The sequence below is a fragment of the Sabethes cyaneus genome, chromosome 1 (assembly GCF_943734655.1).
Source record: "Sabethes cyaneus chromosome 1, idSabCyanKW18_F2, whole genome shotgun sequence".
NCBI classification, from domain to species: Eukaryota; Metazoa; Arthropoda; class Insecta; order Diptera; family Culicidae; genus Sabethes; species Sabethes cyaneus.
In genome coordinates, this window is record NC_071353.1 from 127,072,622 (window position 1) to 127,086,451 (window position 13,830).

The 13,830-nt window shown below is 41.8% G+C and overlaps 1 protein-coding gene across 1 annotated transcript; it reads left to right on the forward strand.

Annotated features, from left to right (window-relative positions):
- Window positions 1-10,499: 10,499 nt before the first annotated feature.
- LOC128746207 (cathepsin B-like cysteine proteinase) lies at window positions 10,500-11,543 on the forward strand. The gene has a single exon (XM_053843253.1). The coding sequence runs from the start codon at window positions 10,500-10,502 to the stop codon at window positions 11,541-11,543; it is 1,044 nt and encodes a 347-aa protein (XP_053699228.1).
- The last annotated feature ends 2,287 nt before the right edge of the window (window positions 11,544-13,830 follow it).

The following is a 13,830-nucleotide window of genomic DNA, read 5'->3' on the forward strand; positions in this document are numbered from 1 at the left end:
AATTTATGAAATGCAGTGCCGTTTTGTAGCGGCTTTGATGCAGTTTAAACTGCAACGTTTAATTATTTTAATTTTCAATCAATTTCACACTTTCACATCAATAAGGCCATTGCTTGAAAAACTCGAAAAATGAGTATACTGCTTATTTACGCTTCTAGCACGAAACAGAAATAAAAATTGAAACAATGGAATTTCCGTAAATCGGCAAAAACAATTCTTTGAATTTACTCTTTCTATGTGTACAGAAATAGAAAATAATTACGTAAATAGGGTGATTTATGTATTTTGGACAGGCCCCCTCCTGCTACCCAACATCGGAAGGACAAAAACTTTATTAAATATTTGTAATGGCCTAAGTTACTAATTACTAGTTTTAATATGTTTGTGTTGTCTTTCAGTATTCACTGGTCTATGCGCAGAATTTAAAATTGTAGTAAATATCTGTTTAATCATATAGCTTTATTCGATAAATCAATCCGAACTTGTTATTGACTTTACTTTTATTTATTTGACGTGGACAATCAACGAAGGTTACAGACCGGCTTCTTAATTCGTGGCAGGCTAATTTTGAGTACAGTGAAAGCATGGACATCCAGTGAACTCAGCACTTTCAACCCGTTACTTCGTACCGTTTTATTGATGGTTCCGAATTTATCATTGAGATCCTCTAGAACCGCCGGGTTGGCTACTCTTCGCCGGATCAAGCCATTGACTGCTGATTCTCCTTTTAACAAAACTGTTTGACAAATACGTTTGCTATTCGTTGATAACTTCCTGGTTTACCGAATACTGAAAACGTCGCGCAATCTTTCTGTGATGGTCCGTACATCCATCCACAAGAGCTTTGACTAACTTGACCATATTTCAAAGCTTAAGCTACTGGTTGCTGAGATCTGGCCGACTGTTTACATAGTTTTCCGCATCAAGCAGAAAGATCAACAAAACTTCTTCATTAAGATGACTACCATCATCAAGTGCATTGATCGTCTCCGTCACCGAGCAAACCATCCTCTCCCAAAAACCACCGACATGGGAAGTCCCAGAAAAATTAAAGTCTCACTTCATTGTGCTGCTTGCAGCCGATCTCGCACATTCGTTGTTAGTTCGATTCATCCACGATATCAGCTCCTTGATGGCTCTCTTAAAATTTGATCCATTGTATCTGGAAACATTTCATCGGGAACCCTTCGCTAATTCTCTTAATGGCTATTAGACATACTAGCACCAACAAATTCGTCAACAACGAAATCAAGGGTCGCTGTAGCACGTTGTATTCTGTATTCAAACGAAATTCTCTCATCTAATAATGCCATAAGAAGGCCTTCATCTCTTGCCGGGAGTTAGTTTTAGCTAGATTCTTCGTCGGTCAACAACAAAACCTCATCTGTTCTGGTCGATGAATTGCCGTTTCGATGGATTCCAGAATTAATCACAATTGGGACACAATACATATGGACGTTAGGCATACGGACGCAAGACATAGTACGCCAGGGATAAAGATGTCAAGCATAATGGACGTTAGACAAAGTGGACCTGAGGCCAAATGAATGCGAGCAGAGCTGCCATAAATACAGATATTTGTGCATGCATAAATTTGGGACCCTACCATTTTCTCCGGATTATTTTATTTTCTCGATCTAATCTTTTAAATAACATAAATAGTTTATGAAGTACTTTAAAATTCAGGAACATTAGTAGAGCCAGAAATCACAGCAAGTGAAATAATTGATGGGTCCCAAATTTATGCATGCACAAATATCTGTATTTGTGGCAGCTCTGAATGCGAGGCCTAACGGACGTGAAATAGAAAAGATATGAGGCAGACTGGACACGAGGCCGATAAGACTCGAGGTACTTGTATTGTTACATCCGAGGCCGGAGGGGTCTCGGCTAAGTTCACCCCAGGTTCCTGGTCGAACCACTGGGAACCGTGTAGGGGCTGGGCTCTCAAGACCTCTTTTCCCACTGGCTAGCTCAACCTTGAGAACGCGAAGGCTTTCAGGGTCGGCTCCGGGTCTACTTTCGGGATCAAGAGATCAAAACCCTAAATTAAACTTTTACAATCTTTTATTAACCTAACTTTTTTTTCCACTCTACTCACGATGCTGTGTTTGCTTTGGTTTGCTGCTGCCGGTGCTGTTGGTCGGCCGACCGTTGCTGCTTGTGATGAACACGGCTATTGATCTGCTTACTGCGACTGCAGGTGCGAAGTTTTCCCTGCACTATCGAACTGCTTAACCCCGGCCCGTCACCGCCTCCCTATGAGCGCGTGTGACCTCAAAGGCGGAGGGGATCTACCGCGGATGCGGTGTTTCAGCTACGTATATATTCGGTTCGGACTATCTGCTTCACCCCGGCCTGTCACCGCCTCCCCTGGAGCGCGTGTGACCTCAGAAGCGGGGGTTCGAACGCGGGTGCGTTTTTCCAAAGAATCTCTCCAATCACTCGATGATCTACCGTCTAGGGGCCGGTAAACCTGGCCGGCGTATTCAGGCCGAATAATATTAATGGGTCCTGACTATGCTAATCCACTTCACGGAGCCACGGATCGTATACACAAATATCGTGCTATATAATAAGCACCACTTACTTTAATAAGTTAAAGATTTTAACTAATTTTTATTGAATAGCCGGAGCTAATTAATTTTTGTTCTGACTTAGTGAACTACCTAATCGAAAGTGGTGGTAGCTCCACTGTCGCTCCTCCGAGAAACTCCTCTTTCTATTTCCTGCCGTTTTTTAAGCCATTGAACTGACATTTTATTTCGTTTGGTGTTTGTAGAGTTGTGGATTATGTTTTGTATCGTTGCATCGTGAGTGTTTTTTAATTAGTCCCTCGATTTTATTTACTCGGAAATAATTTTACTTTCTAACTATTTTTCCCTAATTTATTTATTTATTTTTAATTTCGATTTTAATTTAATTTTTATATTTATAATAATGCATCATTTGCTTCAGAACGCTCACCCAACCTAAACCTATGAATTATTTATATGCAAAATTCATCACGAACTCTAGTCTGCTTCACGATACATTCAATTTATTTCGATCTACCTGGGTGTTATAGGGTAAAGAGTGCGAAACGGTAACAGTATCATACTTTCCATTGTTCATTGGTCACTTCACATTTATTACTTCCCATTTCTCATTTCTCACTTCTCACTTCTTACTTTTCACTTCTCACAAGTTACTTCTCACTTCTGGTATATCATTTCTTATTTCTCACTTCCTGCTTCCTACGATTTACAATTCAAGATTCGCGACTCATGATTCACAACTCACGATTCACGACTCACGACTCAAAACTCGCAATTCGTGACTCATGACTCATAATTCACACCTTACGAATCACTACTAACTTCTCAATTTTTATTATGCACAAAAGCAATGGTGAGGAAGAGAAGTGATTCAGAAATGAGTAGTTCAATACCACTTGGTCACTCATTTCACCTTGGGTCTTGTCGACCTCACGTCCATTCGGTCGTATGTCTATTCGGCCACACACAAATTCAACCCCATATTCATTAAGCCTCGTTTCCATTGTGCTCGTAGGTATCGTAAGCGCAACTAATTCTGCGCTCAAGTAGCACACTATAGGTCCATTTAGTTGAAGCAACCGGATTATGCCTGAAATTAGTCATAATTCGGTTACCACAACTACTTTGTAACAACCGTGCTGGTAGGACGCTTGGTTCTGTACTCGAAAAAAATTGCAATAGACAAATATGATCACCGAAAATTCATTTTAAGAGGGATGTTTTTGAAACTATCAGGGAATAAATAAACACATATTAGCTATGATTTTGCAAAGCAAGTTTATTCAACCTCCTCGCCTAGAATAAATGCCCACACTTTGGGCTTAACGCTACCTATAAAATCCTGTGCAACACTTGCGCCATCTATTTTACACTCTTTCATGCACTCTTTTTCAAAACCTGATCGTTTTTGAAGACCTTCCTTGTTTTCCGGAGCTTGACCTTCATAATCGCTAAGAATTTTTCTATTGGGCGAAGTTTGGCTGATTTGCCTTCGTCGACACAGAAACACTACTCCACATCACCGGTTTCGCGTAATAGCACGTGGGCAGATTCGGCCAAATCCAGAGTGTCACCTTCCTGGGACCAGAGGAAAGGCAGCAGGCGCTTCTGGAGGCATTATTCTTTATATATTAGGCCATTGCTAGTGCCGGTCATTATGCACGGCTTGCGGAATTTGACGCACCCACGTATCGCCTGCCACATCTAGTACTTACTTTACTTTATTGGCGACGGTTCGTCATTGATCCTGCGTCAATTGGTCCTCCAGCGCAGTCCGTCCTGGGCTGCCATTCTCCAATCCCCTCGAGTACCAGCTTACCGTGCGTTGTCCTCAACAGCGCACATCCATCGGGCGCGGGGTCTGCCCCGAAGTCTACGGTCTTTTCCGTGTTCTCTGCTGAAAATAGTTTCGGCTATTCTCTCGTCGTGCATTCTGGTCACGTGTCCAGCCCACTGCAGCCTGCCGCATTGTACTACCTTCACTATATCAGTATATTTGTTTACTATATACAGCTCGTGGTTTATGCGTCTATGGAAAACAGAGTGTGTTCCATTATGCCACCAAGTATTGGTTGCAGAATTCTACACATAAAACCCCAAGTACTCGTTGGTCAGCTCTCTTTTGCGTCCTTGATTCAAGTCCGTACAGGGCTACCGCGAGGATTAGTATTCTGTAGAGCGCAGGTTTTGTGCGAATTTGCATATTACGGGACTTCAGCTGGCTACTTAATCCATAGAATTAAGACTGCAATTCGTCGTTTCACTTCGCGGCTTCCATCGTTGTCACATGTCACGAGCGTACCAAGGTATTTGAATTCCTCAACTGGTTCATATAGTTCCCCATCTAGCTGCATCTCGGTACCAACACCGTTTGGACTCCCACGTTCCCTGCCAATAACCATATACTTCGAGTTGGTGATGTTGATGGTAAGTTCCAATCTCGCTGCTTCCCGTTTAAAAGGCTAGGCCTCTTCCCTCTACGATTGATTCCGATGATATTGACGTCATCTGCAAAATCATGAAGCATGTGAGATGTCGTGATGATAGTTTCGTTCTTTTCCACGGGTAGAGAGTGTATCCCCTTGCTTCTGTCCATTCAAGGTCACGAAAGCGGCTCCGCTCCGCTGTTTTGACGCATGATTTTGACCCATGCAATGTCGCACGAATCAGCGTAATTAGTTACGTCGGAAAATCATATTCTAGCATTATCTGCCACAGCTCATTCCGTTTGACTGAGTTGTACGTCGCCTTATAGTCCTCAAACAGATGAGTCTGCAAGTTGTACTCCCGGAACTTGTCTAGTTACTAACGCAGCGTAAACAGCTGAGCCGCCGTGGAACAACCCTCACGAAAACCAGCTTAGTTCTCGCCGACGAAGGACTTCGCTAAAGGTCTTAGTCTACAGCAAAGTATATAAGAAAGCACCTTACAGGAAGAATTGAGCAATGTAATGTCTCGACAGTTTTTCCTCTCTAGTCGATGTCCTTTTTTAAAAATAGGGCAAATGAGGCCATCCAGCCAATCCACCAGCATCCTGACACTGATCTGGTGGATTGCTTCGTACAGCCTCTCGTTCTGTGCTTTTATTAGTTCCCTTTATTTGATTTATTAGTTGCTTTTATTAGACGGTATCCCGGCCTTCCCAGCAGCCTCACTGTTTTTCAGCTAACTGATTGCCATTTTAACCTCCCCTACTACCACGGTTGTAACAAAGTTGTTGTGGTAACCGAAATATAACTAATTTCGGTCGTAATCCGGTTGCTTCAACTGAATAGACCTAATGTTTGCTACTTGGGTCTTTTCGTGATGGTGGCTCTACAGCTTGGCCATCGCTCACAATTCTTATCCTGTTTCTGCTGATCTCCGTGTTTACCTCTCCAATCAACAGCCTCTGGAAGTACCCCTTCCACCTGGCTGATCCGCCATTTTGTCAGTAAACAGGTTGTCAGCAAATCACAGGCATGGCACAATTCATGCACCTCACCGTTTTATAGACACTACGTATGTCGTTGCTGGTGAATCTCTCCTCTGCGCCGCCGAGCATGTGCTCCTTGTACATGCTTTTTTTAGACGGTGAGTTCTTTTTTTCCGCAGCTCTAGTCACTCTATACATTTCTCTGTTCTGACGTGTAGTCGCAGTGAGCATGCGACTCTTGGCCTGATTCTTCTCATCTGTCATTCTCTGGCATTCCAGCTGTTACGCGGTCTTCCACGTGTCGTACCTACCCCTTTCAAGTTTTCTGGCGTATTCCGCTGCCACGCCATCTACAGGATCGAAGTAAACCGCGAGCGTGGACGAACGCGAAAAATTTTGACGTCGCGAATTTTTCATTTTAATTGACCTAAATTAAACAGTTTATCATGAAGAGTATATAAAATAGTAAAAGTTACGCGTCAGCAATGTCCGTTTGATTTTGTAAAACAAATAACCTATAACCTTGGCTAATTGCAGCTGGGCTTTTGGTCTAAAGGGCAAAAGTTCATCCCCGAAGGTCCGGAGTATCATTTACCCTTTATTAGCAAAGATACTCCCAACGAAAACAAAGTTATAGTTAATCAGAAACGGTTGGTACGAGACGTCCCCGTTTTTTCTTCCCCTGCTGATTTTGAAATGCATCTTTGTATGAATAAATTATTCAAACAAGATTTATTTCGTATGATCGTCTTTGCGGCAATACTTCACAGTTGGCCTGGCCGATTAAACATTTGCAATATATCTCCGATATTCTGCAAATGTTAATACAGACAAGAAAATAATTTGAATTATTTCTTTGATTAGAAATAATTAAAATTATTTCCAGGAATCCTTTATTGTGGCTGTGATGGTATTAATAAGATAAGATAAGATAAGTATTCCGCTGCCACGCCATCTACCGTCAACGACTGGATGTTGAAACGTAGCGTCCTTACAATACGGGCATACGCCGCGTTCGAAAAACAAATCCTACACACGACGAGATAATGGTCAGAGTCGATATTTGGTCCCCGAAAAGACCGTACATTACATGTGCCGACCGTCAATCAAGACATGATCGATCTGAGAGCTAGAGTCCCCATTTCGATGTCTCCAGGTGTGTTTCCGAATATTCAGACGTAAAAAGTAGGTGTTACATATGGCCATTCGTCTGGCCGCGGCGAAATTTATAAGCCACACCAAGTACTTCTTTGCAAGTCTATCTTCTTCTTCAGGAACTTCTCCGGAACATTTAGGTGAGATTTGCCGACGAAAAACTCCAGGCCGGTGATCTGCTTGGCGTTCGCTTTAATGTACGTCACGTCGTCCATTACGATGCACTTCGACTGAACCAACCATTCGCGGTACAGCGTCCTGGCGCGAGATTTGGTTACCGTATTATGTATACCGGTTCGTTTGGGCACCTTCCTTATCTGGAAGTCACGAAGTCCGGCCTGCTTCATTGTCTCCAGCAGACTAGGGGCAGACTAGAACTAGGTGAAAGAATGGACTTTTTTGGCCACGTCTCGAATTAAAAGGTGCGGATTGGATCCCTCACCTTGTTTGCCTTCCCCGGGACGGGGAATTATTTCAGTAGCCAAGTTACGAGGTGCGGGGTCGTATGGTTTTCAGTTCCTAACCTTACAACTGTAGTTTTAGGCAACCACTCGACTTTATTTTCAAGTGTTATATTATTAAAACTAATATTTTAGGTGGACTAATCTATATTCAGAGAGCGAAATAAAACGCTATATTCTGGGCCAATTGCAGCCTGGCTTTTGGTCTAAATGCCATTAGTTCATCCCCGAGGGTCCGGAGTATCACTTAACCTTCATTAGCAAAGAAACTCCCAGGGTCGGCGCTTCTCTTAAGCAAAACAAGCAGCTGCTTGGAGCGCCACTTCGAGGGGGCGCCATTCCGCCTACATTAAATAAAATTGTAGCATTAAATAAATAAGTGGTTAATATAAAACTTTCTTCCTTCTCCTTTAGCAGCATAAAGCCGGGATGGCAAGTGGTGCATCTAGATTTACTGTCCGCTGTATTGGGTCCTGGGCTATTTGCCGCCAATTCGCTGAGCATTTCGATACAAACAAATCGGTTTCAACCTGGTCGAGCCATCTAGTAAGTTGGGTTTCTCTATTCCTAAAGGCCCTCATACATACACGTACGAACATGTTGTCCGAAAATGTTGGTCATGTTCGGTAAACACCAAGCAGACAACAGTAGAAGTTGGGCTTGTCGCTCGACCTGAATGACCCGTCAACATTTTATTCGTTTCCAACCCAACTTATGCGTACGTGAAGTTCTAGAAGAGAACACAGATTCACTGCATGGACATCGTACTCTCCCAACTTTTGACAAGTGTACTTTGAAAATCATTCCTAGTAGTGCCTGCAGTGCATGGTTCAGACTTCATACGCCTGAACCATTCTTCGCTTTCCGTTTGCGCTCCACCTCCTCCTGATGAAAATCTATTCGCAAAAGAACACAACAATCAAAACACTCAGATAAACGTAGTGGGAAAGTGGCATTGATGATATTAAATTATTTAGAAATTTTCCGGGAGAGATTTTCAATCAGCAGATCAGCAGATTCATCTTCGATGAAGTAGCAAGGTATGAGGAAGTTTCTGAAGTAACAGGAAATATGAACCGAACTTTTTCACTTTTGAAGGTTTATTATTTCTAATAATGGGTTTCAAGAAACCGACAATTATTCAAAAGAAATGGCGGTTGTTTGTGAGCAGTGTTGCGAACCCCTACTTGTTCTAGTGAACACACCGGTATAAGCATTCCTTTCGGACTCCCGTTCTTGGTTATTCATGGACTGTAACGACTTTTGCGAGTGCGCATTTAGCTAACAGCCACGGTCATCGCTCTCGCACGTCATTGCAGCCTGAGCAACTGATACCGATCACTCGCGAGGACTCGCACTCCTACCCGCGTGTAGAATCGAGGGCGTCAGACGAAGAAGAAAACAAAAAGTAATGCAAAATCTGTATCCCAGTGCGCCCTCACGGGCAGCTGGCTGCTCACGAGTTATTTGCCTCGTGAGTGGTTATGCAAAAAAACGCTACGAGACTGTGCGTTTGAGAGTGTGTAAGTAGTAAAATGTCTGAACACAGCAACGCCGGCTGTTTTTCGTTTGTTCCGTGGGCGCCATTTTGAGAATTTGCGTGGAGCGACAAATTGGCTAGCGCCGGCCCTGGATACTACTAATGACTGTAAATAAATCATTATCTATATGGGAAGCGTTTGGTACGGGAGGTCCACGCTTTCTTCCTTTTCGTTGATTTCAAGTAGTTTAATGGAATTAGGTATCATTTCTCTCTGCGGTACATGCTGCGCAGGTGACCTGGCCGTTGACAAGAAAAATGATTGATTCAAGTCATCGTCATTTTCCAGGATGCTTTCAAGAATTGGCTGCATTAGTGTAAAATTAGAATTAGATTAGATTAGAAGTTGCATCAATTTTTATCTTTGCAATAGAAAGTTATACACAAACGAAATTGTTGCGTTTTTTTTCGAGCACAACCATTTGCAAATTAATAACTGCATTTACAAATTTTTTGTTAGTTGTGTTAATTAAAATAGCAGTTTTCAGAAATTTGTAAGTTTTGTCTGAAATGCAGGAAACGTAGAATTAAGAATTATGCGCAGAATTGGGCACGTTATGTAGTCATATAAAACCAAGTGCTCTTTTAGAGCATGCTACACAAAAAATGAAATTAACAAAACATTTTCGCTCCATTATTATTATGAATTACGTTCCATCATGTCTTTCATTATTTTCATTTGATTTTTGGTGTGTTTAAAATGTAATTTGGTTTAGCTTTATATTGTCCTATTTGGTTTTATTTTGCATTGTTTTATTGTACTATTTTCAACTTAATTTTACTCAGTTTAATTCAATTTAGTGTAATTTTGATTTTGATATATTTCGTATAAAGATTGCTTTTCAATTTAGTATTTATTTCAATCTTTTATGTTTCATCTATATAGAATTATTCAAAACAGTTGTAAGTTTGGTGCTTAGCTGGTTAATTCGCTAACATTAGAAAAATAAAAATTAATAAATAACATGCAAGTCAATGTCTTAAAAGTTGTGCTTCAATAAATTTTATTGTTAGCGCAAAACTATACGAAAAAATACGGTTTAGTTTAAAAGCATGAATTTTGCACTTATTCACAAACTGTTCAAAAAAGCAATTAGAAACAGAATAAGAAATCCAGCATTCAATCTCTCCTGGGTCATTGAACGATGCATCTATTATCAGCAGAGAAAAACAGTCAGTCAGGAGCAGAACTGTTCGACCGATCGCAACGTCAACCGCTGATTCACGTGCTGATTAGCAAATTTCTTAACCTGCTGGCTTTCGCAGCGAACTGATATATGTAAATTGTGTACTTTATCAATACATTCGCAAAAACGTATATAAACTCTTGAAGCCCTTGCCCCAGTCAGTCACGTTTCGAACTGCGGTTGGGTGCACACCGAACCGTAGTAATGATTCGAACGCTCCTTTTACTGGCCTTGAGCCTTGGGGCCGCTCTAGGTCAAACCAGTATGGGCATTGGATCACCGTTGTTTAATTCGTCGTCGTCATCGTCTTCCCAGTTATTCGATGCTATCATAAGCAAAATACGCAATCTTACAAAAACTTGGACTCCGGGCCGAAATCCGTTGCCCCCTGCATTCTATCGCGGAAGTGTACGACTAGAGCAACTGGAGAGGGAGCGACTTCCGGCAGGGATTCTGGTGTTGAAAACTGAAGTGCAATTGCCCGAATCATTCGATGCACGAACAAGATGGCCGAATTGTCCGAGTATTGGTGAAATCCGCAACCAGGGATGCTGTGGGTCTTGTTGGGCCATATCAGCTGCCGCAATCATGACCGATCGGTGGTGCATTCACTCGCCTGATAGTGCTCAGTTCACTTTCGGTGCGTTCGATATACTGGCTTGCTGTAAGGAGTGCGGAAATGGTTGCGACGGTGGAGATCTGGGACCTGCATGGACTTATTGGGTGGAACACGGTGTTTCTAGTGGAGGACCACATAATTCCCGATGTGGATGCCATCCGTACCCATTTGACGTTTGCCGACACCGGGATGAGCAGGTTCCGACTCCAAAGTGTGTGAGAACGTGTCAAGCGACCTACAATCAGACGGACGCAACGCAGGATATTCGCTTCGGCCGTGAAGCCTATTCGGTTCCCATGGATGAATCACGGATAATGGAGGAAATTTTCATGAATGGACCAGTTCAGGCAACTTTCAAAATGTACGAAGACTTTAGAGTTTACAAGAGTGGCGTCTATAGGCATGTGTGGGGTCCGTTGGTGACTGGACATGCGATCAAAATCATAGGTTGGGGTGTCGAGAAAGGGACAAAGTATTGGTTGTGCATAAACTCGTGGGGTGAAAGTTGGGGCAGCAAAGGTCTGTTCAAAATAATACGGGGTGAAAATCACCTGAATATTGAACGGGATGTTCACACTGGCTTACCGGATTATCGCAAACATGAGGAAATGTTTTCTTTCAATTATTGAGTTCTGAATCAGACTTAAGAGCTTGGTTAAGATAAAGTTCTGTTAAGGTGCCAAATGTTTTAATTAAATGCTATCATTCTTTCATTATGTTTAGTTGCCCATTAGCAATCACCTTGATGACAAAAGCTCCCCCAAAAATTGAGGTTTAAATATTCAAAAAAGTTTTAAATTGCACCATTTCTTCACGTAAACGTTGCTGCATAAACCTCCGAAAGAAAGTTATTTTTCCCTTTTCTATTCCCCCTTCATCAGTCTGGCTGAAGAGAATCACGTAAAATTTTACGCATTTTAGAGTCCTTCGCCAATAAAATCTGCTCCGCGCGGTAAAATGTCACTCTTTTATTAAATTATTTGCATACTCGACACTCCTGTAGTAATTCGGGATGGGCATTACGATACAGTCTGCTACACCACCAGCAGGGACACTCATTGCGAACATTTTTGTTCCAAGAGGTAGGTACAACAGGGAAAAAAAAACTCATAAACCGCGCATAAAAGCTGCGTCCGTGATGGTTTCTGTTTACCTTCGATCGAACGCGCGCGGTATTTAGGAGAAAAGGGTTGCATTTTTCCCTCGACTGGTGACGCGGCTGGTTTTTCTACAATTTTCAGGCCGGAAAAAGGAAATAAAACAACTTAGAAGGCGATGTCGCAAAATCAAAATTAACACTTTATTCCTGGAGCGTAGCATAGGAATGATCTAATTTGCTGCAGCGGGCAGGCCAAGCCTTGTGCTTTGTTTTTTTGTTGTGTTGCTTGGGACCGGTAAAGCTGGAAGAATTTCTTTTTCTTTCACGCGGGAAAAAGGTTTTTATGGGTTATTACGATTATGAAACTGTTTATTTTCATTTTCGGGTGCGACCTGTAGGACGTGGTTTAGCTCCTAAAATAACCGGAAGGATTCTCTGAGGAACGGAGAATTTTAGTACATTTTTATTTGTTTTGCTTTTAGTTGTTATTGCAGCAGCGCATTTTTACTGCCCAATGTCCCGAGCAATAATCTGGTAGTGTGCCACGCTACGACGGCCGGGGACAATGGCCAGAGGCGATTGTTTGAATTATTTTATTTTTTTTGTCTAATCGTAAAAAGGACATAAAGCCAGAAAGGAGTGGATATTTGTTGCGCAGTTGATTAACTGAAATATATAGGCTACTTTCGTACGGTTTTTATGAGGTATTTTGTTGCATAACGTAAACTAATATTCACTTGTATTTCAAACAAAACCGTACCGCACGAAGTGCTGTCTTATTTTGCTAAAAAATTTGATAGCTAAATAAATTCATTTTAAGTGTAAATGCTTCTCTGATCTTAATAAATTGGGTCGTTTAATATGATAACGCATAAACAAGTATTTTACGTTCCAACATATAATGTTATGATGTAAGATTACGTTTTACTGGAAGGTAAGGGAGTGAAAAAAAATTCTAAGAATAAATATAAACATAAACGTTCAACCGGGAAACCTCACATCATGGGATTTATTAATGTCCTATATATTGTACTGAAGACTTGCCCAAGGCTAAGGCCAATTCCAAACACGAGCAGTAAATGAAATGCTTAAAACTCGTTTTAGAAGGTTATTCTTAACTTTAGGAAATACTGCGTCATCATAAGTATTTTGAATATTTTGATTACATGGTATCAAGTAGCACGATAACACAAAAAACAAAAAGAGACCAAAAAACGACTGCACATTTTCGTAACAGAACTTCATATTTGAGTGTAATCTAACAGCATATTCATACAATCGCTCAAAGTTAGAAGATTTTACTCATTTTTCCAGTACGCTTTACTTTTGGGACATCACAGTGGAGTAACTTCAAGCTGCTCAAATATTTCAAGACCTATTGGGAAGCAGTAATTTTATCACTTCCAACCAAGACCAAGACCAAGACCAAGACCAAGACCAAGACCAAGACCAAGACCAAGACCAAGACCAAGACCAAGACCAAGACCAAGACCAAGACCAAGACCAAGACCAAGACCAAGACCAAGACCAAGACCAAGACCAAGACCAAGACCAAGACCAAGACCAAGACCAAGACCAAGACCAAGACCAAGACCAAGACCAAGACCAAGACCAAGACCAAGACCAAGACCAAGACCAAGACCAAGACCAAGACCAAGACCAAGACCAAGACCAAGACCAAGACCAAGACCAAGACCAAGACCAAGACCAAGACCAAGACCAAGACCAAGACCAAGACCAAGACCAAGACCAAGACCAAGACCAAGACCAAGACCAAGACCAAGACCAAGACCAAGACCAAGACCAAGACCAAGACC